Here is a 24,577-nt window from a genome sequence, read left to right as displayed (position 1 = left end):
TTGCACATGGTGACCTTCTCAAAGACTAACTTCAAAATGTTCTTGTAAAAATCAGAAATCATTGAATGATTGGGTTAAGGATTGGGGGGTGGGGTGGGTGTTATGGTGTTAAAGGAATGAAAATTACATATTTGTCTGTAATTTAAGTTCCATTCTGTGAATTGGTGCTATACTTAAAGGATTGTTTTAGACAGAGTCAATTTTGATATTTTTTTACATCATTAAAGACAACTGTTATGAGTCTAGTTTGTACATTCTATTCCAATTTTAATTTTGGAGAAATGACCGTTCAGATACTGGAGGCTCATCAATTAAAGTGACTGGAATTCTTATTCTAACACAAAGCATATTTTCCTCAGACGCAATGCAAACTAATTGTTTGCTCTGCACTTGGGGTGCCAGACTAACTGCATGGTTTTGGGGGTGGGGAGGGGGAGAAGCTGATGGGGATGGGGTTGCTATATACTCTTTGAATAACTACGTTCACAGTAATGATCATTGGTTTGCATGTGTAAATTAGACAATGATTTGGAAAGTTGGAGGCAAATGGAAAAGACAAGGGGAACGTGAAAATTTGCATATTGCAATTTATCAAGTGGATAAACCTGATAACGAAAAAACAAAAAAACAAAGATACGTAGGTCACTTTGATGAATTGCCATCTTTAAAAAATTCAATTTATAAGCAATATATTGTAAATAAACTATCTTACTATTGACATTAATACATGTTTACCATTATTTTTGTATCTGACATTTCATTTATTGCATGTTCTGTATTTTGAAGTAAAAGTGAAGTAAATGAAAAGAAGATGGAAATATTTGCCATATAAAAGGAAAGTTTTGTCAGTCTTAGAAATTAACTTAGAAGGATATATTAATTTTTGGTAGATAACAGTTACAAATGCTGACCTTCAAAATGGGTTACTTGTACAACTAGCACATTAATCTATTCTTGGAAATTGACGTGTGAAAAATGACCATGGAATAACTGCCTGCTGTTTCCTATATTTTGCTGGCTTACCTAATGCTCACCATTGAATAATTTGATTACTTTCTGCTTGTGACCTTTCAAGGTTGCATTGAATGCAAAGAGAAGAAAGAAAAGGTCCAGTATATGAGATGCAAAGGTAAACATAAAAGACTGAGCTTTAGCTAGCTGATAGGTGACCAGAAATGCCTCTAAAATATGCTAGAAAGTCGAACAAAGGTCTCTTTTGTTTCAAACAACACTTTGATTTTATTTACACTCTAAAAGTGATTTATTTCAACAAGAAAGTTTGTTATCTAATTTCAGACTCTGGTAATAATTTGCAGCTGCAGAACCGCTGGGAACTTACTTTTCAAAACTTTTGGCAATTTTTTTACAAACTGAAATTGGAAGCAATACTAATTACTATTAAACACAATAAAAATAAGTTAAGATGATATGAAAGTCTGGATTACAATTACCCATTTAATAGAAGAAGTATTTTGAATGTCATTATTTTAAGTTTTACGTTGAATCATCAATTGCCAGTGATTTTACCTTCCCCTGATTTGGGTCACTGTATTATCTCAACGGGGAAATACTGGACAAACAGCTCTAAAGTTGAGTGATTAACTGGTCATGACTGGTTGCAACACTGCTTAGTAAAAGGACAAAATCATGTTATAATTCCAATACTGTTTGTTTATTTTGTCCTTGACAAATGGCAAATTGATCTTTGAGTGTTAAAATACAAAATATTTCATAGCGCATTTTGTGTCATATGTGTTTAGCCACATTGCCACGTTGCCACATTGGAACATGAAAACATTTCCTTAACATAAGACATGGCATAAGTAAAACTGACTTTCTGATAAAATCAATATGGGTGATATACATGCAGGTACTTGAAAGCTCTCATCTTGGATATGTCTTTGATATTGGTAAATATTTGTCTCAGTGTTACCCGATGAAAGACTTATTAGTCTTGATGAAAGACCTGATGAAACACATATTAAGAGAAATAACTTATGTCTATGTGAGTGACTACGTGGAGAAACTGCTAAACATTAGGGAAAATATATTAATGATAGTTGTTAGATTATTGACAACTTTACCAATGCGTACAAATTAGCAACTTCATCATTTCGGTGTTGCATTAAAAAGACTGCTTCCCCAGGGGAGGCTCGAACTCCCGACCTTCGCATGTCTATATTCAGTGCGAGTCATTATAACCCGTCACATACTGTCTATAAGTACGACGCGCTAACCGACTGTGCTACTGGGGAATACTGCTAAGTACGCGTGCCAATAAAACCATAATCACAACGTTATGAAATCCAACCAATTTGGAGCTTTAGTTGTCATTGTTGATGCTACATGATATTCTTTCACTCTGAGTAATACTTATTAGCCTCAATGGTTATATATTATCATTGAATTTGTTTTTTTCGCCAGAACTTTCAAGTCCTTACATTTGACGCAGTTGCGACCTTCTCATGGTCCATTCGCTACGCACTGAAAGACGTTCATGTGCGTCACGTGACTTAATTCTGACACGTTTTAATGTATAAGAAGGTGTACATTAACTGTTAATACTATTTGTGTAAATAACATAAATTTTTGTAAAGATAATTAAGTAAAAAATTGGTAGTAAAAGTCTGAAATGAAGTTTTATACATTTTATGAATCCGCTCAAACAGTGCCAACATGTGTAGGATAGTACTATGCAACCGGACGTCTGAAAAGTACAGAAGACCTTATTACATGAAATTGACTGGTTTCCGAAGTCTAGCGCTGTTTACGTGTTGACCGAAAGCAAACCTGTTTCGCTAACAGAATAACTTATTTCCGAAATGTTTGAAATTCGCGCAACATTTTGAGCAAGAAATCGGCAAATACGTTTGCATTGACTTTCTTCAAGGAGGGTGATTCTCATCCTTCTTGAATTGACACAATGAGTTGGTTTGAAGCTTCAGCATTTTCTTCATTGGCAAAAACCGCCCTTGTCAACGCACAGAAGTCTATAGACCGTGTGTTGGATATCCAAGAAGACGAGAATGGGAGCAGTGGTGTATCTGCTGCAAAAGGTATATCAATAAGCTAGTAGTTGCTTCGAATAAAACTTAAAAGTTCATAAAATGCCCCGACCATTATCATAACAAATAGCCTGTGCACTTTGCGTATGGCTAATTCTGTGACAGAATGAACTGCCAATATTATCAAACGATGCTTTATGTACAACTAGTAAAACTAAAAAAGGCTAACCAAACTCCCGTCTAAGTTAGGCCTAGGGGCCTAGTCAAGGCCTAACTGTCGACCTAGGCCTGTATAGCATGTTTGGTTCGATAATAGGCTAACTTATTGCACTCAGTTAGGACTTTTAACTGGCAAATTGTGATCATTGGCATATAAATTTCAGCCTAAAGAGTTCATTACTCTTAACACTGAAGTTCAGTAGGTAATCAATGGGAAGACTCCACAGAAATTTGGTACGTGATCAATAAGACTTGCAAATCTATAAGCCTGTACCGGCCTGGTGGAGAGATCCTCATTATGTATGTACAGAAAGCTCTACAGTTGAGTTAATATGCAACATGCAACCTGCTATTGTCTGAGATCACTAGCAGAGTTAGCCTCATCGCCTACTTGTGGTTCGCTGCTTCCATCAGACAACATCATACCTAGTAGCCCACAAAAATAGAGCTTGTTCTTGCTTCTAAGGTTCTTCTGGGTCTAAATGCTGCTGCAAGTACAAGTAACAAGATATAAGGCTTGCATTAGTATGAAAACCCACAGCAGCTGGCTATCTGTATGACACAATTGTTTGTACACTCTGTTATTTTGTAAACGTTCTCCTTCTAACTCCTTTTTCCTACTTTCACAGGAAAACTCCCAAATGCAAACAACCTGCATGCCGCAAAGGGTAAGAACTCACAGGGATCGTCATCCGGCAAGACCTCTTCTACGAACCCATCTCGTAAGGCAACACCACAAAAGCAACTGATTGATGAAGATAACCTATGGAGTTCTTTCTTAGACTCTGGTGAGAAGAAAAGTAAGCCAAAAGTAACTCCAGCCAAACATTTTCAGAGAACTCCCAAAAGTCGGATTACTGACGAGAACAAATCAGATGGCTTAAGTACTGGGACTCGATCAAGTGGTTCACAAGCCCTTCAGAAAACAAAACCTCAGCGGAAGCAGTCAGGCAAAGGGAAGAATGAGGAAACTAAACTTGGTGAAAAAGATGGCCGCTCCAAGAGAGCTGCAGAGTCGGGATCAAGCACAACAGATGACGAAAAGGTGACAGAAGGGATCTCTAAGAGGGCGCCACTGAAACCAGAAAAGATTGCTTTCGAGCAGTCAGCTGATAGAACTTCTGCCGTGCAGGTAACGCCTGAAGGAGAGACCAATGATGATTCGAGAGACGGAGAGCAAGAAACAAAGACAGAGAAACGACTACCTGCCGTTAGAGAACCTCACAAAGAGGAAAATGAGAAGGAAAGTGACTCCACACAGTCGAGAGAGATTGTCGAACAAAGAGTTTCGAAAGATGGGAGCAATTCCGATGAACCCGAATCTGTGAAGAGCGACAGTGACTTTGTGGTGATTAACGATTTAACTCAAAGTGAGCATTCACTATGTATGTATGACAATAGGGAGTCTTCAGATACACATTCCCCAAAGCACATTACGTATTCATCAAATGGGAAACGAAGTCCCACGGACAGTGACTACAGTATTATATCAGAGAATCGTTTCCACGATATGACGGACAATATACATGGCCACGGACCCATTGAAGTCATGACTAATACAGATGAGGCATCTGTCACTTGCTCTCAGAGGACCTCTCCGGCATATTCGGCAGATGCAGAATCGGAGGACTTGGATGATAAATCCTCTCCATCAGCAGACGAGAGGGGAAGATCGGGTTCAGAAGCAGATCAAATACGGGAAGAACAAATAAGGGAGGAAGGTGTGGTTACTCCCACCCCCGGAGAGGAGGAGGAAACAGGGACACTTTCAATATCTGGCCACACCGAATCGTCTTTAACAGATGTGGTTCCTGATGAATGCATTGAGAAGCCACCTGGAACCGAGGAAGATGGTAAATATGATTTTGTTTGGTTGTTTCATGTTAACTGAAATTAGACTTGTATGTGGAGGGTGATAGAGCTTTGGGCCATCTGGCCCAAGAAAAGAAAATTGGAAGACATTTCAGCAGAACTTAGGACGTTTTGAATGTTGTTAATACTTTAGTGTGGGACATTAACGGTAAGTAAAATATAAACTTGAAAAGGTTCATGGTTCAAAGTATCAAACAAAGTAAAAGAACTATGACTCTTATGGAGAAGCTACTGTGTACCATTGGTTCTAAAATCAAAATCTCTTTACCGCTGTGTTTAGAGATATCTTGAAGTTATAATTTAGGGCAATTACAAAAAAAAACAAAACAAAAAATAGTGTGCCAGTATGAAAAGGCTGATTTTGGAGAAACTGCAGGTTGTGAAAAGGAAATCTCTATATTCCACAACCTCTTTCCCTTAATTTCCATTTCTGTAAATCTAAACAAATATGCTATTTTATAAAACATTTGAAACTACAGTAAACAGTGTGCAAATACTGTCTTCAGCATTGGACAGCTAAATTGTTTGTTTTCATTTGTGTATCATGCATACTATAGTATGTCATACAATAATGCTTACATTGGTTAAAAGGCAAAATTGTTGGACATAATCCCTCCACCTCCCATCTCATCTCAAGAAAAGGAACAGGCAAGTATATTAGACTGACTTTTAAAGACCCTTTTTCAGGTTCTAGAAGGGAGTGCAATAATTCCTGATGGTCTAATTTTTGCATTGCTAGATCTGTTTTGTAGAATTTTGATAGAAAATTGCCTCCTCTGTTCAAATATTACCTAAGTAGTACTGTATTTTGGACCGTATAGAAATAGTGAAACTGTATGATTAAGTCACTTTATCAGAATCAAAAATTACTCACTGCTTGTGTACTGTACTAGCACCAATGGAGTGAAGAACAAGTAGTAAGAAATAAAGGACCAAAATGCAAAACGTTTGGTGTTGACATTTCTTGTTAAAGTGTATTTACAAAACTATGTGTCATCTCAAATTTACTGATTAAATATAAAGTCGATTTATTTCATATGAACTCCAACAGTGAACTAGTCTCAAATCAACAGCACAAGAAAGTGGATACAAATTTAACTTATAAATAGGTTCCTGACTATGGTATGATATTCTTTTGTGCCACATGCAGAGCTGTCGTCTATGGGGTTCATTGAATGCCCCTTTAATAGTATGGGTAAATTACTAACTACTGCATAGCAGTTAGGGTAAATAGTAGACTGGATATGAAATTTCAAGCACCTTTGTGATCATGTCTATGTGTGTGTTTGCGCAATTAATTGCCCAGGCTCTCACATATCAGTTTGTATTATATTTGTTATTGATTCAGTCGGTATAATTGTGAACCAATCTGAAGCAAAATTCAGGTGTTGAAATTTTTAACTAATAAATTTGATTTTCTGGAAAAAAAAAAGGAAAAAAGCATTAAAAGTTCCATTGACCAATGTAATTAGCATAATTTTTCCCCCGGTCCTTTTGTCTGAGTGGAATGGACTACCACAGTACCCTGTCTGTGTTTACCTTTGGGGAACCCTAATACTACAAACAGTGCCTTACATAGAGTACTGTACATACTGTAGGTCTACTGTGGTGTACTATACAGCTGATACAACATCCAATACAGTAGGAATACAGTTCAAAATACCTAATACAAGTATAGACTACAACTTAGCTTCTTGTACATTGATTATCAAGACTTCAGGACCTCTGCACATTGCTATTGAAAGCTACACGAATATTCCGTACATTGGTTTCGTCCGTTCTCCAATATACATTCTAGGCATATTTCGGGATTAACCCATTTATTACGGACAACATTCACACATTCTGGTAGGGACTGAATGTCTGCAGATATCAAAGCTGTGATAAGACTTTTTCAGTTAAAAGGTGGGTATTTTCCTCCAAGTTTTGATTTACTTTTGAAGACCCTGGTTCTAGATCTGCAGAATTGGAGGCTTTACTGTACCCTAAGGAGATTAATACTAACTTCAATTCGAGAAAAACAGCCAGTGCCCCACATTATACGTATGAATACAGAATTAGTAGAATAAGTAGGTAGACTAATATTCAAGGTGTATTTTAAAAAAAAAGGTTTGAAAAATAAAACTTTGCAAAACAGTGTCAGGATGATGAAACACTTACTGTAGTACCAGTATCAAATGCATACGTGTTAAAGTTTATTTCACAATATTAGGAAGTTCTGAGCAGACTCTGTATATAATGTTTGTGGTTAAGCAAATAAAGTAGCTTAAAATAGACAGTCATCCAGGAAGTCATGTTGACAAACCATTTATTTTGCAAGTGTCCGGGATGCAGTGATGTTTGCAGAACATCTCAAATGTAGTCCAGGAATGATATTTAGTGGTTGTTAACTTGTCTTGAAGTGAATAAACATCATTTTGGATAATGCTCTGGGACAAAATACTGTACTGAGTTGAGTGAATTCTAATTTGAAATTCTAATTTGAAGGACATCTACAGTATTGGAGTGTCCTCTAGTGTGTACAGTTGTACATTACCTGTTGTTATACTGTACAGTGCAATCATCTTGCAGAAACCCGAATTTTAGTTGGCTGTTTTTTTTAGCATAAACTGCATAATAACAGAAATTAAAACTACAAAAATATTGAAAAGGACAACATACTTAAAAGTTAGTAAAAATTCAGTATTTAGTGTACTATGTGCTAATGACTTCAAACCTTGTCAATTTTGTCATCATAAATTTATAAGTGTCTTTACATTGTTCGCAACCAATGGTTGGAAATTGAGAATCTGTCTATTTTGGTATTGCGGGATAAATTTCCATCTATCACAATCATGATTTAAACATTAATTGTATCCACAAGCATACAGTACACTGTGCTGTACAATATCATTAACTCAAATGTGTAGTGTGTTTGTGAACTTTTCAACCATTGGGAATGGTGAAACATTTCCATATATGAACCAAGTGTACCTTAGAATCCAAGCAGAATGACTGCCACGGGAAACTGATGTCTGATGAATTGGTGAAATCAACCATTAAAGGTCAAGTTTTTAGAACTTCACTGCACCAGTTCATTGTAATAATAATCATGGTGTTATAACTTATTCCATATAAAGTACAGTGTATGCATGCATGCACCGTAGAGCAGCCTTTTGAAGTTGTTCTAGGTTATTAGATAGGACTGTCCCGTTACACAGAATTCTCTGAAGCGTACTGTATTCAAGCTGTGGTGTGTTTTGCGAGCCATTGACGCACAGTACACCAAGAATATTTAACAAAAGTAATATTGCAACATTGTTGGTTTCTACTATACCCACCACTGTGTGTCAGAGTATTTAGAGGTTATAATTCACACTGTACGTTATTTAACTAAGCTCAGTGAATATGATGAAAATGTTCCCCCCGTTCCAAAAGAAAGAAACAGCGCAAAATGATTACGGTTGACATTTAAGGTTTAGGGTGACTTGATGACAAAATAAAGCAAATAGTGAAATAACTTTAGTTCACCAAATCATTTTAAAGAATAATGATCATCTAATTAAAGCCAAATTCAACAAGAATTAACCCGTACTCTAACTTTGGTTTGTTGTACTGTACAGTAAGTACAATGTCGCCCTGAAACTGACCTCTGAGTAAATAAATAAGTAAATAATTAAGAAGTCAATTGTCAACAAGAGGGTCAGCAAAAGTTTATGAGTCTCCCAATCTTTTGTTTGAGAACTGGTACTAAATAACTTGTACTAAATAAAGATTTAAGAAAGCAAGCGTTTGTACGAAGTGTGTATTCAAAGTTTACACACTCTTCGTACAAATATCAAGACTTTATAAAAGCAGTAAAAATCTCTTTACATAAATTGAACAACAGTAATATTCTTCATAGTAAACAACATTTCTTATAATCCTTTATGTGAAGGTATGGTAGTATAGTCTGTTCACCAACCTTGGTAAAACTTATGAATCATGTTTCTTGATTAGATTTGCAATAATATCCATACGGCCCAGACTGCATTTCATGCGTAAAAATGTCTAGAGGCTTATTAAAAGAGTGCACATGTGGTGTATGATCGAGTATTATAATGCACACTCTACTGTACTGTAGTGTAGGTGCATAGACAGCATGCAAAGTACTGTACATTCTGTAATGTTACCGACAAAAAGGATTGTTAAAATAAAGACAAGACACTTCTCTAAAGTCTCACAGAAATATATTGGAGGAAATCACTATCAAGGCATGGTGACAAGAACAGGAGCCTGCATGTAATATGATATACATATGTTATGTGGTGTTACGGTATAATGTATTTCATGAGCAATAAAATGTTGTTTAGTGGACATAGTATAATCGCATTACACATTCAGGGGTTTATAGCACTAAATTATGTACAGTGTGGAATAAGGCAAGCTAGAAATACTGAAAATGTTGCAACAAATGGTAGCCATTTAGTGTTGGCAATATCTTTGTAGCAATAGACATTTTGCAAAAGAATGCCAAATTTTTGGTGGTTACATTTCCAAGTTTTAATATTTTGGCATCCCCTGCCATTGATAGCTCCCAAGAATTTTCACTGCCAAGTAGAGAAAATAAACATCTTGAATTCGAAATATTTTGATTTTGTTCTGGGCCAGTTAATGAACCTCCAGTCCATGTGCATGCACCTTGTGAATTTGTCAGAGCTATCAAGAAGTGCACCTCCATACAGTACCTGATCATTAAAATATTCTACTGTAAATTTATCATAAATTATTGACAGTACTTACTAACTGTACTGTACTTTGAACCACATTGCATTAGGTTAATTAAACTTGACTTGAAACTTGCTTTTGTTTACATTATCAGTGTCAGCTGTTTGTAAATAACATTTATTTCCTAAATTCACATTGATCACATCTTTTTATGTGTTCTCACTGGATCTACTGTACAGGTCATGAAATGACTGAGAAAGGACTACATTAGATATGGAAAAAGTCAAAATGCATTTAACTAACATCATTGATAAAATGACATCTATAGTGCAAAACCTATGTACAGTTTATTAGTAATGACCACAAAACATGCAAAACTTTGCTTAAAGTCTTCAAAAGTATTTTTCTGTTGTTTTGTATCTTCTAAATTATCCCTGTATATGTATATTGGAATAAATTGCATGTAGTTAGGAAACTTCACATGCATGTTGAAATTTGATCATGATTGACCATTATCTGACTGTCTAGCATATTTGATTACAATGGTGCATCTCAAAGATTGACAGAAGTATTGCACACATGTCTTGTTGGTGTCTGTCGTCCCAGGTTATCTTCCAAATATTGATATAACCCGGCTGAAATGAAATGCAAAACCTTAAGACTGATAAAACTTATATGTGACTATGATCTACATTGTATAGTTTGAGGAACTTTATTATACCTTTTCTTTAATTTCTCCTTATTCAGATCAAAAAGAGGTTGACAAAACTGAAGAAATAACATCAGAGGTTACACAAGGAGAGGACGGGGTGCAAGGGGATTCACAGAACCCCATGCACCCTGAGAAACTTTTAAAGGTTTGTATATTACATACATACATATATATATATATATATATATATATATATATTGTAACACTTTTTTCCGTGAGTAGTGCCGGCCATCCGATACAGGGTTCTTGGCCTAAGATGTTGTATTGTAATTGGCCAGAGAATGAAGATGTACACAAAATAAATCCAGAGAGGTGATGGTATTTTAACAGCGATATATTGAAAAGAAAACTTCTTACAGTAAGGTTAAGTGTGTTGTACTGGATATGTGGTACAAACTTGAGGCTACGTGGCCCTGAAGCCTACCATCAAGAGTGTTTCGTCCAACAGCAACCAGGTAATGCATTTTATATAAATCCCTTAACAATATGTTATACCACATGTATACAAATGATGAACTTTACCTTACAACTTAGCTAAAGACATAATACACAAATACTACAGTGCATTCCTACCATCCCTAAACAATTGTACTCCTTTACAGTGATGAATGTGATCACATGAGTATCCCTAGAAAATATCACATGTGTTACATCACAATCCCAGAATAAGTCTAATACCATATGCCGATCCATAGAAGCAGCCACAAAAGCCATAATCTGCCAACAATTACAACTGGTTTACCTATTGCCAGGAGAGATAACCCCTATATAATTCCAAGGGGATTTAAACTACCACAATGGTTCCACACAGAACTCCCATTACATCACAACTTTACAGTAACAGCATTACAATATATATATAGATATATATATATATATATATATATATATATAAATATATATAGATATATATAGATATATATAGATATATAAAGACATATGTATAAAAATGATATTTCATCACGTTGCAACTAAGAGTTTCACGCACACATTGAGGTTTTTCACCGAGGCGATCATCAGGCAACTGAATCTTGCAAGGACAACTGTTTCCTTTCGGGCTGTCAGGGGGCTTCTTTGAACGGTTGCCATGGCGACATTTGGATACAAATTCCCTGCGCTTGTTGATTTCGTTGTAGCTCTTGAGGCTCTGCTTCTTAGTACGAAGAACTTTTCTTCCAAACAGAGATACCACTGGTCAGAGCTGCGATTATGTGTATTGAGCCCTATACTGCTATTATTATATACTACGGTATATATATATATGTATAGATATATATAAAGAGACTTAGTTATTTGGGCAAGTTTCAATGTCAAAGAAGCAGGTGTTACATTATTTGGCTTAACATAACATAACAAAACAATTAATATTTATATAGCGCTATTCCATCTAGATCATGGCGCTTGGACTGCTTAAAAACAATGTCAACAAAATGATGTTCACCAACATATCTCTGTTAGTGTCATTGTTGAGTTTAGCAAGCTTAATCATTGACAATCGTTTAAATGAAATTGGTTGGTACCATCTAATTGCAGGACAAACTCACAGTCATATTTGTAAGTCAGAGTGAGATTATTAATAGTGAGGTCTGTGGGTACACACAACTATTACAACAAGTTCAGAGAGATAGAGGTAGTAGAGAAGAGAGAGAAAGAAAGAAGAAGAAATACTGAATGATTGCCAGATATCTGATTTTTAAAATAAAACTCAATCTTTGTTCTTGTTGTTGTTGTCAAAATTAGACTTTCCTGAACTCAGTGTTATGATGTAAGGTGTAGCAATCAGTAGAGTATTTGCTGTTTATATACCATTTAAGAGACCTAACACAGGCTATCCACAGAAGTGAAAGTAAGATAGGCCTAACGGTCGTAAACAAAACAGAGAGATCTGATTGGCGCATGATCTGTTGGGCGGGGCTTGCAAATTTTGATTGAAGTTAGTAGAATCTACGGACTCGTTAAAAAATCTGGCGAATTTTATTCAGCTCAAAATGTTTAACAACAGATAAATAAATGAAAATAATGGATATTAATATGAAAATTGCAAATTTAAATTTATCAAACACTCATTGAGACTTTAACAATGTGTAGAAACTTATTTATAACAGTTACAGTAAAAGGTCTCATTTATAAATACTGCAGCTGGGAACTGGTCGAAAGTCGTTAGTCATTTCCGATAACTTTCATACATTATTTTTCTGTTTAATACTGGAGATAAAACAACTTACACTGAAACCTTGTTAAAAATTTGCTAACTTTAAAATCTCATTGTGAAATTTATAATTGCTATTTTCTAATTAAGGGTCTTCAAAAGCAGCTGTACAAATCCATTCTTCTATATGATTTTGGCAAACAATCTGCCTTGTATGTATATATACTATACAAAGTATGCATATATACCCTAGATCAATATTGTTGTGTCATTGTGTGTGTTCCGTTTTGTGATTATTTTAATTATAAATTATTGGATTTAATTTCACCAGCGATGAGTTCTGAAAGAGACACCATTGTCACCGCTCGGTGCAACCCAACAGTCAGCTGTCAGGTGTTGTCATTACAGTTAGCCATATATAATCACAGCTGTTTACTCCCATTTCAGTCTTGAACCAGGCTGTCATTGTGTGGCATGGTTTGTATGTGACAGTGGTTTCAGGCATACTTACTGTACTCCGGAAATGCGACTGTTTACATGAAACTCTGATTTTAAAGCAAAGACACCCCATGGTAGAGAGAGAATTAACCAGAAAAACTATTGAAACAAACTTGGATCCACTCTCAGTCTCAATCCCAGTCCCCTCACATCACAGGCTGTAACCCTATGATCATGAAGATCTATGCTGCGTTTGGTTTTTGCTCTAACAATTTTGGTCAGGTCTCTTAAAAATATAAATGTATATATATGCATAGGGAGTAATAATGCATAAATAATTTATCTAGAAGTCAAAAAGGTCTACACTAGTGCATTTTGTGATATTAAAACATAAAAACCTCAAATTTAAACCTCATATTTGTAAAGTTCATTACTGATATTCGGTAAAACATTAAATTAGATGCGATTTGTGGTTAAATATTGATGTGTGGCTGTAACCTACCATGTGGATACAGCTGTTACTGTGTACAGTATATATATTTTACTAGGGTTGCATGATAAATATGATTGCTGTGGTGTACCGTTATGTAATGTATACATGTATGTCTTGTGAGTCTGCAGACCTTTAATATTCATGAAGCAATTGCATGGGGATGATGGGGGAAACTCTAGAGAGATTCTATTTTCTGTGGCTTTTTTTGAAGTTAAGTTTCTTATGAGCTACAAAATAGTGGGAGAGAATAAATTTCTGAATAGTTATGAATGCATAAACAGCACAATACAGTTACTTTGTTTCCTCACTTGTCTCCTCACAACCTTCGCACTCTCACTGTACTGTGCATGGAGTGAACTGGTAATCTTTTTACACTGTTTGCCACCCTCTTTGACCTATCACTCTATGACTCACTCTACCACCCAAATTGTCTAGGAGTGCTTTCTTCCGCATTGCTGTAATGCGATATGAGACAAATTATTCACTTCTTTGTAATTATATTGCCTAGTTTTTCAACTTAGTATGGTTTGTGAATTATAAACCATATTATATAATTATCATATGGTTTGTGATATATAAAAAAAATGAATGAAATGAAATGAAATATTGTTTATATTATTGAATTACTCTATTGTTTAAATACATTTATATATATTGTTTGTGAATTATACCACACTATTCTACTGCATTGTTGGAATGTTGATATTTTATGTGTATTGGCTACATGATGCGATGGGTAATCAGTAAATGGGTTTGCTTTTTAAGCTCTACTGGAGAAACTTTAATCAAGAGTATTGTTGAATCTGATGAAATATATATGCAGATGCTTTCTTTTGAAATATGGTCATGATTTTTCTTACTCTTCACAGAAATTGGCTGATATGGCAGAGATCCTTAAAGCCAGGGAAGATCAGATTATCACTCTCAGTGAACAGAACAATCAGTTACAGGATACAGGAACCAGCCTTAAAATGTAAGAATGACTGTTAATATACTATCAGTGTTCGCACCAGCGATCTTAGAGAAGTCGTCTTGGGGGTCACCCCCTCGGTGGGGTTCCGAGGGGAAAGCGTCTGGTCACGGACAAAGGTGCCAAAGGCCCCTCCCCCCGAGTAGAAACTATCAGCGTTTTAGCGCCCATTTTAGTGGTTTGGAAACGCACATTCCTCTAAAAATCAAAATAAGAAAAACACTGCCACTCACCCGGCTAAATTTTCCAATTACTAGCTGACTCAGTGATAGGAAGCAGTAAAGGCATGTGCAAGGTCAAAGCTACAGTGTAGGGCCCACTGACCTATTTCATTCAAATAGGCCTATATCCATATTGCAAATTTCCAACGAGCATTGAAAATTGTTTCCTCCTCCATTTTGTGGGTACGGAAATGTCATTTATCATCAATACCTTATAAACAGACTAAATAAATCAGTTTCAACGAGTGTTAGCAGTTAGGCCTAGTGTTATAGAATATACACATATATGCATACTGTTCATTGCGTGAAACACTCGGGGACCAGTACTGCACAGTGCATCTCATGTTTATTTACACAGCATTCCACCAAAACTTTCTTCGCAGTTTGTGGAAGTTGTTGCATGTTTGTTAAGTTTTAAAGTACAGTAGTTCCAGTATACTAATGTCGCAATAGAGATACAAAGTTATTAACTCTGATGGGAATTGTGACATTGTTATTTGTTATGTATTTGTGACATTTTTTATATTTTATTATTATTATTTTCTTTTTGCGATTGGCTGGTTGAACTTGTCATTGACGACTTCTCGAGCGTCAGGGGAAACATTGCATACTATCACAGGGATGAATATAAATTAGTCTGTAGTCTCAATACTCACAAACAAACAGTATATATTTATGTCCCTTAGTTAATGCAATATTATTACTGTATGCGGCGACTCCACCGTACAGTATGAGGTTCCTGTAATATACAAGGTTTTGTATTATCTGCACCCACTGTAATAGACTTACATTGTATGACGTTTGTGCAGTTTTCATTGTAATTTAAAAGTCAATCCCAGTACCCCAGTAATTATTGACTTGCTTAGACATGAATAGGTAGACAAGGACGGTAAATAGGAAAGCTCTCTCCCGGTTGACTGAACTTAATTAGTTTACCCCCATATTGTGTACTAAGATAGATGATAATTGCACTAGCTGAGTTATAATATTACAAATATTTCACAATACTGTACATACTTGTATATCAAGAAAGGGTCTCCTAGATTTAGAAATATCGATACAAAGCTTCCCTCAGAATCTCATGTATCAATTAACTGTACCACACATGGAATAAGAAGCTTCACTATAAATTACGATACATCTGTGTGTAGCTACTCCATTTATGGTATGGGTCATAGTTAGATGATAGTGAAGAGAATTTAATCTCGAAAAGAGAAAGAAAAACGAAAAGCGGAACCTTTGGTCAAGCGGAGTGCTACCTGTGACGCAGATTGTTTGCATTTAGCAATAGGTTAGAGGTACAACTGATTTGAGAGTTCCTGAGGTTTTCCTGACCCTGACCAACAACTTAGATTTTTGTGATAACAGACTATTTACGTCTAGCCAGGGTTACCTTGTGCACTGTAGATCTTATTCTTTGCATACAGGAAATCATTTGCTGACCTCATGGACTACATTATCCCAAAGTGTCCACCTCATTGGTCTAAATTTATCCTCTCCTTTGTACCCTACAATCTTTGTTTAATCACACTATGTCACTACTTGTTTCCAAGTTTTAGTTTAGTATTAACTGGAAGACCATAGCATTGACATCTCATGCTATGCTTACTCTTTGTGAGCTGCATGGGTTTGAATATTACTTTGGGATATGAGGCGCCTCAACAATGCTGCTAATAATAATAATTTAATAAATATAATGCTTGATATAGCGCTATTCCAAATATGATCATAGGGCTTAACAACAAAAGAAAAAAAAAACAAAACACAATATCAGATACATGGCAGAAATTGAATATACACAGTACAAATACAAAGATCAGAATGACCCTAAGTACAATATTATACCCTAAGTACAGTATTAATACTGGAAATTGCAGAGTATTGATATCCTCCTTTAGTTTATTATTACATACTGTCTCGTTTTGTTCAACAAAAAATATGTTTCTAAAAAAGAAAAGTATGTAACAATAACTTGAAAAACTTAAAAGGGTTTCCAAAAGAGTAGTGAAGGGCTTTGTTTCCTGAAATATCGTGATGATTTCCCAAATTGGCTGGAATAACTCAGAAAGAGATTTTCGCACAAAAATGGCTGTTTTCCCTGGCAAACACTTAAAAGAAAAATGGAACAGTCTTTACTGGCAATTGTTCACTACTTGGCTAGACTGCTTTGGTGCTAGATTTTTGTTGATTCCTGCCTTTAATTGGATCAGGAAAAAACAGATATCTACATTTCCTATGATGTAAATGCACTGTCAGCATCACATGCTATACATATTATGTACATGTAAAAGTTATATTGTGATGTGGTCTAACTTCATTTTATGTGGGACTTGCTGGTGGTCAAAGATGCCACGAATAGTCATATTTTGTATCAGTCATTCATGTTTTTCTTGTAAATGTGTAATGATACTACATAAGTCTACACTTGACTTTTCTATTTTCCATTCCGTCGAACTAATTTTTCATTTTATGTAATAATGTTTTTAATTTAATTATTAAATTGATTTTGTCTCCTACATTCTTACCTGTCTCCATACAAAACCTGCACTTCACTCTTCCACCAACGAATAAAAGTTTATAACTCCTCACCAAACCCACTGTGTCATTTTGGAACAATGTGTGTCTGTAACATGTGTGTTTCTGTATGTGTGTTTTCTGTTGCGAATCCTCGCTTTAATAAGAACAGCAGAATCCACATCTTACGTTCCGTTATACAAATGAAAATACTGATAGATCACTTCATAATTTTTTCTAAGGAATGGATAGATTGACAGTTTCATTAATTACAAAAGTTTACCGAAGCATCTTAAATTGTGGTCAAATAACATATATATTCTGCTAGAGATACTTTAAACTGTGCATATTTGTGATACATTTTGAAATAAATTCTTATTATAAAATGTGGATACATGAATGATCCTAACCTTTATTAATATTTTGAAATAGAATACCTCCTAATTTCATCTTCATCTTTCTTTACCATAGTAAATTAGAGAAATTAGAGAGACGAAGAGAACAAGAGTCAGAGGAAGATCTGACGTCACTAACCACAGAATTTACCGAGAGAATTGGCATGATGGAGAAGAAACTTCATGTCGCTAACAAGGTAGATTTACCAAGATACTGTACCTTGTACATTAAAACGGTCCAACCTGTTGCGATCTAGTATGATGGACCATTTAATTCAAATAATTCTCTCTTACTATAAATACAGTACTGTACCTATTTCAACCCCTTTATTGGCTGTTCAGAAATTGTCCTATGATTACCAAAGGCACATCTGTAAAAAAAAATTAGAAAATTTGAATGTCACTATGTCCAGTTAAATCATTTGCATTTCATTTTAAACACATTGCTAGCTTTGTTTCTGTAAACATTACGGAAAAATTCTGTTCCAGACATAAGATCCTTGAGAAATATGATGTATTTTAAAATTTTTTTGCAGGAAAGGGACAGCTTGAAAAAGGAAGTGCAAACACTCAAAACTGAAATAACAGAGAGGTGAGTCTGTAATAAACAGTCAACAAATGATGTAAAAAAAGGGCAATTTGCACATTAAGCTTTACGTAGACTAAATCAGATAACTCAGAGTGATGTTTTTGTGCGGGTAATATTCTTTCAACCTATCCAATTGTGAGGATCTATCTGCAAATGCAAAGAGATTCCTCTTTCTTCAGATTTCACTCTTTGAATAATCAAGAATACAGTATCTGACAGATTCCACTGAGTAAGCTCACCCACTATTTGGAAACAAGAAATATAATAACATTGTTCGTCTCCTACCTGCCTCCTGTACATATGCACTCTGATCTACCTAGTCTATAAACTGGAGTTTGTAACGATTAGGATAATTGCTGTGTGCTCCTCGATTACCTGTCTCCCCACAACCTCAGCACTCTCGCTGTACCATGCCTAGCATGAACTGGTAGCCTTTTAACACTGTGCGTCCTCTATGACCCGGCCCTGCCGGTAGTGTTCTCCCTTCTCATTAGACCACCCAAAGTGTTCAGACGGTTGTGGGGAGACAGGTAAGTTTGTCACTCTTAACAATCCAAGCCCAGTTAGTTTGGGGATATATTACAGTTGTTATGTTTATATTACTGTTGATAAGGATTCATCACATGTCTCTAGAATGATGTTAGACTTAAGTTATTTCCCCTTATGGAAAGTCAGTCTCCATCAGCCGTTAGGAAGCTCACAGAAAGTTGCTAGCAGGCTGTATCTTTTTATGTTCTATAGAAAAGTAAAGACAATTGATTTTAGTATCCATGAGGCAGCTCTACACCAGGCCTGGGTGGCCATATGTGGCCAGGGAATACATCCGATGGGGTCACAGAGAAATCAGTCTTTTAATTTAAACTCTCTTTGAAGATTTCTGTTAAAACTCACAGCAAAATTTCCTGGCTGGTTAGATTTTATTTCATCTTTTCTGTCTTCTGAGACCTTTTTCTCGTTTTTGTGGATCTAAAGTATAACACATGTTTGGGGGGTTTGCATTCATTTGTTGTCTGAACCATGAGCTGAACATGTTGATTTACAGCAAACTGTTTTGTTGGTTTCTTCTTGGGTATTTTGAACTGAAGTACTTTTGATCACTAGTTGACAGAGACTGTTTCATTTGTGTTACAATTTTTAGTACAAAGACTTTTCCTATAAAATTTGATAAGCATATCAAAGTGCTTTTTAGTTTATAATGAATTAATTTCAACTTTAGTTTTAAGTATTATGCACTAAGGTTTTGGTGAAATTATTGTAAAGTGATAGCTGACCACCTGAGGAATTCTGCAGTTTAAGCACATACACAGATGCCTATCGTGACAGCCTAAAATCCCTCTTTAACTTTTCAAAAGTTTCCTAAAAGGACATTTTTCTGATGAGGTATTTTTTTTTCCCACAGGGAATTCATTTTTTTTGCAAAGAATGAGCATATTTGAGGTTTTATTATCAACAAGTCAAGACAGATACAGGCTTAAAGGATTGCTTATGTAATAAAACAATACACATGTTGAATACTCCACACAGAGTATGAGAACACATCCACCTGTTCTATAGTCACATGCTTAATGTAAATTGGCTTTCTCTCTTAAATAAAGAGACTGTCAGTTCAAAATGAGATAATTGTCTCCTCCATGGGTTTATTTTGGCAAGAATTTTTTTTTTTTTTTTTTAATGTAACACACTGAAACCGTTGTATAACAAACAATGCCATAGAGCTACCTATGGCTAAATGAATGTTTGTTTTGTTGTGTATGTACACATTACTGTGAATGTAATCATCGAAGAATAATAAGTAATAATTATATTGTGGATTACAAAGTGCAGACATATCCACCGATAAAAGGTGCTCAAGGCGCATAACAATATAACCCTGGTCAATGATAACCTGTCCGACATAGAGACAATCCCTTCACATGGCAGCAGCTAAACAGTGCCCAACCAACAGTTTATCTCACAGGTCCCCATTTATACACCTGGGTGAAGAGAGGCAATGGAGCTAAAGTGCCTTGTTTTAAGGACACAACGTAATGACCTGTCCAAGACTCGAACCTGCAAACCTTATATCACACGTCCACTGCTTTAACCACTTGACCACAACACTAATCACAATAGAATATGATGTTGGTTCAGGTGTAGATAAAAAAGTGATTTGAAAACCCCTTTTCAGCTTGACAGTGAGTTTACTCCCACAAAGAGAAAGATATTTGTAATACAGTTATACTAGAAGACTGCAGAAAAATAAAACTAGATGATTAAACCTTTCCCTGTGAATGTACGGAATCACTGTACGGTTTCAAAAAGTAGAAAAAGGGAGAAGAATGTAGTTAAGGGGAAGATATTTTAAAGGGTAAAGTGAAATGTAAAGTGACGTGAGGGGAAGCAGAAAGTTGTCATGATCAAACGTTTTTTATTCATGAATTACTCTCTTGTAAGTAAAAGGTTTCTTGTGTTTTTTTTTAAAAGAAGCAAGATATTTGTGTGAGACTCATAGCTATAACAAATATTTTGGAAAACGTGGAAGAAATTGTACTTTATAACCAAAACCTATGCAATATTTCTGTTACTTTATAGTACTGATTCTTTCTTCCTTTTACAGAGACACTACAGATCAAAGCCAGAGATTGCTGGCTGAAAAGGATTTGCAAATAACTGCCTTGACAAAAGAGGGAGAAAAACTAGCCAAGGAACAGCTGCAGAATTCCACGATCATTAAGAAATTAAGAATCAAAGAGAAAGAGAATGACAGTCTCATCAAATCACAAAAGTATGTCTAAGCTAAAGAAAAACGAAATATATATGTAGGATTACGTGCATTTATTTATTGCTGGTTTCACTTTTTTGTTTGTTATGTAGTTTGATATTATAGTGAGGCTACTTCATATCAATACTTCAATTCTAGCTTTGGTGACACAAAACACTTATTTTAATCCTTGCTGCTCCACTTGTCCCTTTAACTCAATTCCTTAACATTAACTGTTGCCCTAAGTTCAGGAATCAAATCATGAAGTTCGGAAATGCCAAAAGTAAAGTTTGTATCAGCAATCAAAACAGTTGATGCTGGGTACTGTGTTCAGTACAAGTTTAACAAAAACTGCAATTCAATCAAAAGATTCTACCTAATTTGTTCTTATCTTTTTTGACCTATCCTCAATCTACATCACCATAGCAACAGTTTCCTTCTTTGAAAGCCTAGGTTTACTGGGGTTTGTTTCTCAGATTGTTCTCATATTGACATTTAGCCACCTTGTTATTTCTTGTTATCATTTTTTTGATCAATGTGCTTATTCTTGCCTTTCTTTCTCACAGAGAGCAATTAGAGGATGCCTTGAAGAAGATTGAATATCTTGAAGGCGTCATCGATGCCAAGGAAGAAGTGGATAAGAAAAATAAAGGTACGGTTGAGTATTCCACCATGTTTAGCTTGTTACTGGGGGGGGGGGGTACATCAGACGAATGGCAGTGTTAAACTAAATGAGAAATTCAGAGGAAACTTAAACAATGTGTAGTAAGATGGCAGAACCAACACTCAGTTCCTCCCCAGATTGTCCTATTCAAAGTCTGTGGTACATTAAACCTAAATAAAACAAAATGAAAACTGTTAGCAAACTGCTTATCCACTAAAGAGCCTGTGAAGAGAATTTGTAAAAGTAAGTGGGCCTGACATTTCGATTCCTAGCAGGATCTTCTTCAGAGGCTGATCTTCTTCAGCCTCTGAAAAAGATCCTGCTAGGATCGAAACGTCAGGTCCACTTACTTTTACACAAGTCCATTAAACCTGTTAGCTTATGGGTATTGATTCCTTTTAGTAGGTACCTGTTATCTGTACATGTGATTGTGTATATTGTACGCCTGTCAATTCAACCCAGCCTAATTTGAGGATTCTGCTGGTACTAAAGATAAAAACATCAGACCCCCTAAATTTTGATACGTTCATGAATCTATCATTTTACCTACATTCATTCAGCTATCTGTACATGTACAAATGTTTGTGCATTTGTAAACCTTTTCAGACGACCTATGAACATGATCATGTTAAGTATAATTTGTCAGACCTAGGTATCATTCATTCACCTAGGTTTTTTTTTTTTGGAAAAGGGAAAGAGCTGCTTCCTGCAATTCTTTTTCTTTTCTTTGATTAATGTTGCATGATGTTAAATATTGAGATAATCATTTGTAATAAATCTTGAATAAATTTAACATCAGAGAACATCAGGACGTTGAATGCTGTGGTGGACAAACAGAACAAGGAGCTGATTGGCTGTAGAGCAGAAGTCGATGAGTCCAGGGAGAAGATTAGAAGTACTCAGGCTGCCCTGGATGCATCCTACAAGTAAGCATTCGTTGCTAAGGAAGTGGGCGGTCACGTAAGGGTCAAAGGTCATCAGTATGACCCCATAAATACACTGGAAAACCAAATAATAGTTAGCCTTGTAGAATCTTTGACAAGTAGATTAAAGCCTCTGTCAAAGGGTCTTCCCACTGTCAGATGTTCCATTTCTCTAGTTCAGCACACCTTAAATTTCTGGAAATAACTGGGACAGAAAATCCTAGGAAATCAACTTTTTCTATATATGGAAGGGAAACCAAAAAAATCAAACTGATATGAAAACAGTGGATGCAGCATTATTCCCTGATTTGATATCCTTTACAGAGAAATAGCAGATCTCCACAAGAGCATAGCTGCAAAGAACAGCGAAGCCCACGAGCATAATCTCAGCTCGGAGATGAATGCCAAGGAGGAGATGAGATTGGCCATGGAGAAACTGCAACAAGGATCCAGGAGAGAACATGAAGGATTAATTCTACAGGTGACTATATTAACTCTGCAGTCAAGTCAGCTTAACATTGGGGGGGGGGGTGGGTGGTTCTGACAGGGATTATCTTTCGAGTACCCTACAAGGGCCATAGAGGAAACATTGATTGGGCAAAAAGCCAGAGAGAAAACATAATCTCATTTTCACCTAGGTTTCTGTGCAACAATGTGCAGGGTAAGCTAGTAGGGTGGGCACCTTAAGGGCCCAGCACAGCCCATCAGTGCAGATTGTGGGGCTTTCTTCTTTCTGGGCCGGACTGAAACCGTTTGACATCCTAGAGTTTAGCCCACAGGTCCCGTACTGAAAAAGTCCTGTTTTTTTGGGGGGGGGGGATTTTTAATGAGAAATTTGAGGTACTTCTTGTGAAGAAGGGAATATGGTAATATCATAGAAGTAATATTAAAATTGAATAGATGTTTGGAGTGATATGCATAGTCATTCAACAGTTGAATATCACATTCTGTATGTCAATAACAAATTATTTTAACATTCTTTTGACAGTAAGAGCAACAAAGTCTGTAAAAAACTGTGTTTTAAGATGATTATGATAATAAAACTTATAAAATATTTGTGCAAATACTTGCTCAAAAGGTGAACAGTTTAAGTAGCAACGTATGAACAAATCAGCAGAAATTAATATTTTTTAATAGATTAAGATGAGAAAGTGACTTACTTAATCTACAGGTGATTATTTGTTTTAAAAGCCTGCACAATCTGCTAAGTGTTTGAAGTGAAGTTTGAGGAAAAATATGAAATAATTAAAAATTCTGTTGCAGATTTAAATTTGCTCAAGTTAGTATTGGATTTGATTGATAAAATTATTTTTAGACATGTTGAAAATGGAAGAAGGCTTGAGTAATAATCAGTTTGCAGTGATCTTACCAAGGACTTCTCGGCTGTATTTTTCTCTCTTCAGATAAACGATTTACAGATGAGTCTGTCGAGGGGGGAGCAACAGTCTAATCGTAAAGAGATGAATCTGCGACAAGAGATCTCTGATCTACAACAAGCACTCCAGGATTCTGAACAGAGGAACCAAGAGCTCAGTCACAGTGTGACAGGAGGTAAGGATGATCCACAAACCTCTCTTAATCTCATCTTCGCCTGTTCTGGCCGTGGGAGAGGACAATGTTCTTTCAAGATGAGAGCCATTGTTTGATGTATATTTTACAGTAACAATAATTGCAGGATGAGACGGGATATGAAGTCGAAGTAACTTTTCATTGTTCTGAACAATTGCTGTAATCAACAAAAACAAGTCAAATGTGAAAAAAATGGGGTTGAGAGAACATTTGTGATACTTTTGCTTTTACCTGTCCTTTCCATTCTCCCTTTCCTTTCCATTTCCCTTCCCTATTCCACTTCCCCCATCCACATTCCCCCTTTTCTTCTCCCCGTGACCTCCGGTTTTTCTCCCCTTTTCTGTCCTTTAAATGGGAGAATATCTGGATCATATCAAATATGATAAATTTAAGTGACTAGAGAGTGTCGCATTCTTTT

The 24,577-nt window shown here is 35.8% G+C and overlaps 1 protein-coding gene and 1 non-coding gene across 2 annotated transcripts in view; one reads left to right on the top strand and one right to left on the bottom strand.

Moving 5' to 3' along the window:
* Positions 1–2,138: 2,138 nt before the first annotated feature.
* Trnai-uau (transfer RNA isoleucine (anticodon UAU)) lies at positions 2,139–2,255 on the bottom strand. Its single transcript has 2 exons — positions 2,218–2,255; positions 2,139–2,174 (listed from the first exon to the last, which is right to left on the bottom strand). It is a non-coding gene; the product is annotated as a tRNA-Ile (tRNA).
* A 381-nt stretch (positions 2,256–2,636) lies between these two features.
* The window catches only part of LOC139960597 (TATA element modulatory factor-like), a 34,412-nt gene continuing 12,471 nt past the window's right edge, over positions 2,637–24,577 (top strand). Inside the window, exons 1-11 of the mRNA XM_071959065.1 lie at positions 2,637–3,056; positions 3,854–5,077; positions 10,530–10,639; positions 14,444–14,547; positions 17,751–17,871; positions 18,211–18,266; positions 20,860–21,027; positions 21,570–21,655; positions 22,467–22,593; positions 22,915–23,071; positions 23,994–24,141. Coding sequence (XP_071815166.1) covers positions 2,924–3,056; positions 3,854–5,077; positions 10,530–10,639; positions 14,444–14,547; positions 17,751–17,871; positions 18,211–18,266; positions 20,860–21,027; positions 21,570–21,655; positions 22,467–22,593; positions 22,915–23,071; positions 23,994–24,141 — 2,434 coding nt within the window. The 5' untranslated portion in view covers positions 2,637–2,923. The remainder of the gene's footprint in view (positions 3,057–3,853; positions 5,078–10,529; positions 10,640–14,443; positions 14,548–17,750; positions 17,872–18,210; positions 18,267–20,859; positions 21,028–21,569; positions 21,656–22,466; positions 22,594–22,914; positions 23,072–23,993; positions 24,142–24,577) is intronic.

The sequence above is a fragment of the Apostichopus japonicus genome, chromosome 19 (genome assembly GCF_037975245.1).
Source record: "Apostichopus japonicus isolate 1M-3 chromosome 19, ASM3797524v1, whole genome shotgun sequence".
NCBI classification, from domain to species: Eukaryota; Metazoa; Echinodermata; class Holothuroidea; order Aspidochirotida; family Stichopodidae; genus Apostichopus; species Apostichopus japonicus.
The sequence above is the reverse complement of the archived record's forward strand: the minus strand, read 5'-3'. Positions and strand labels throughout refer to the sequence as shown.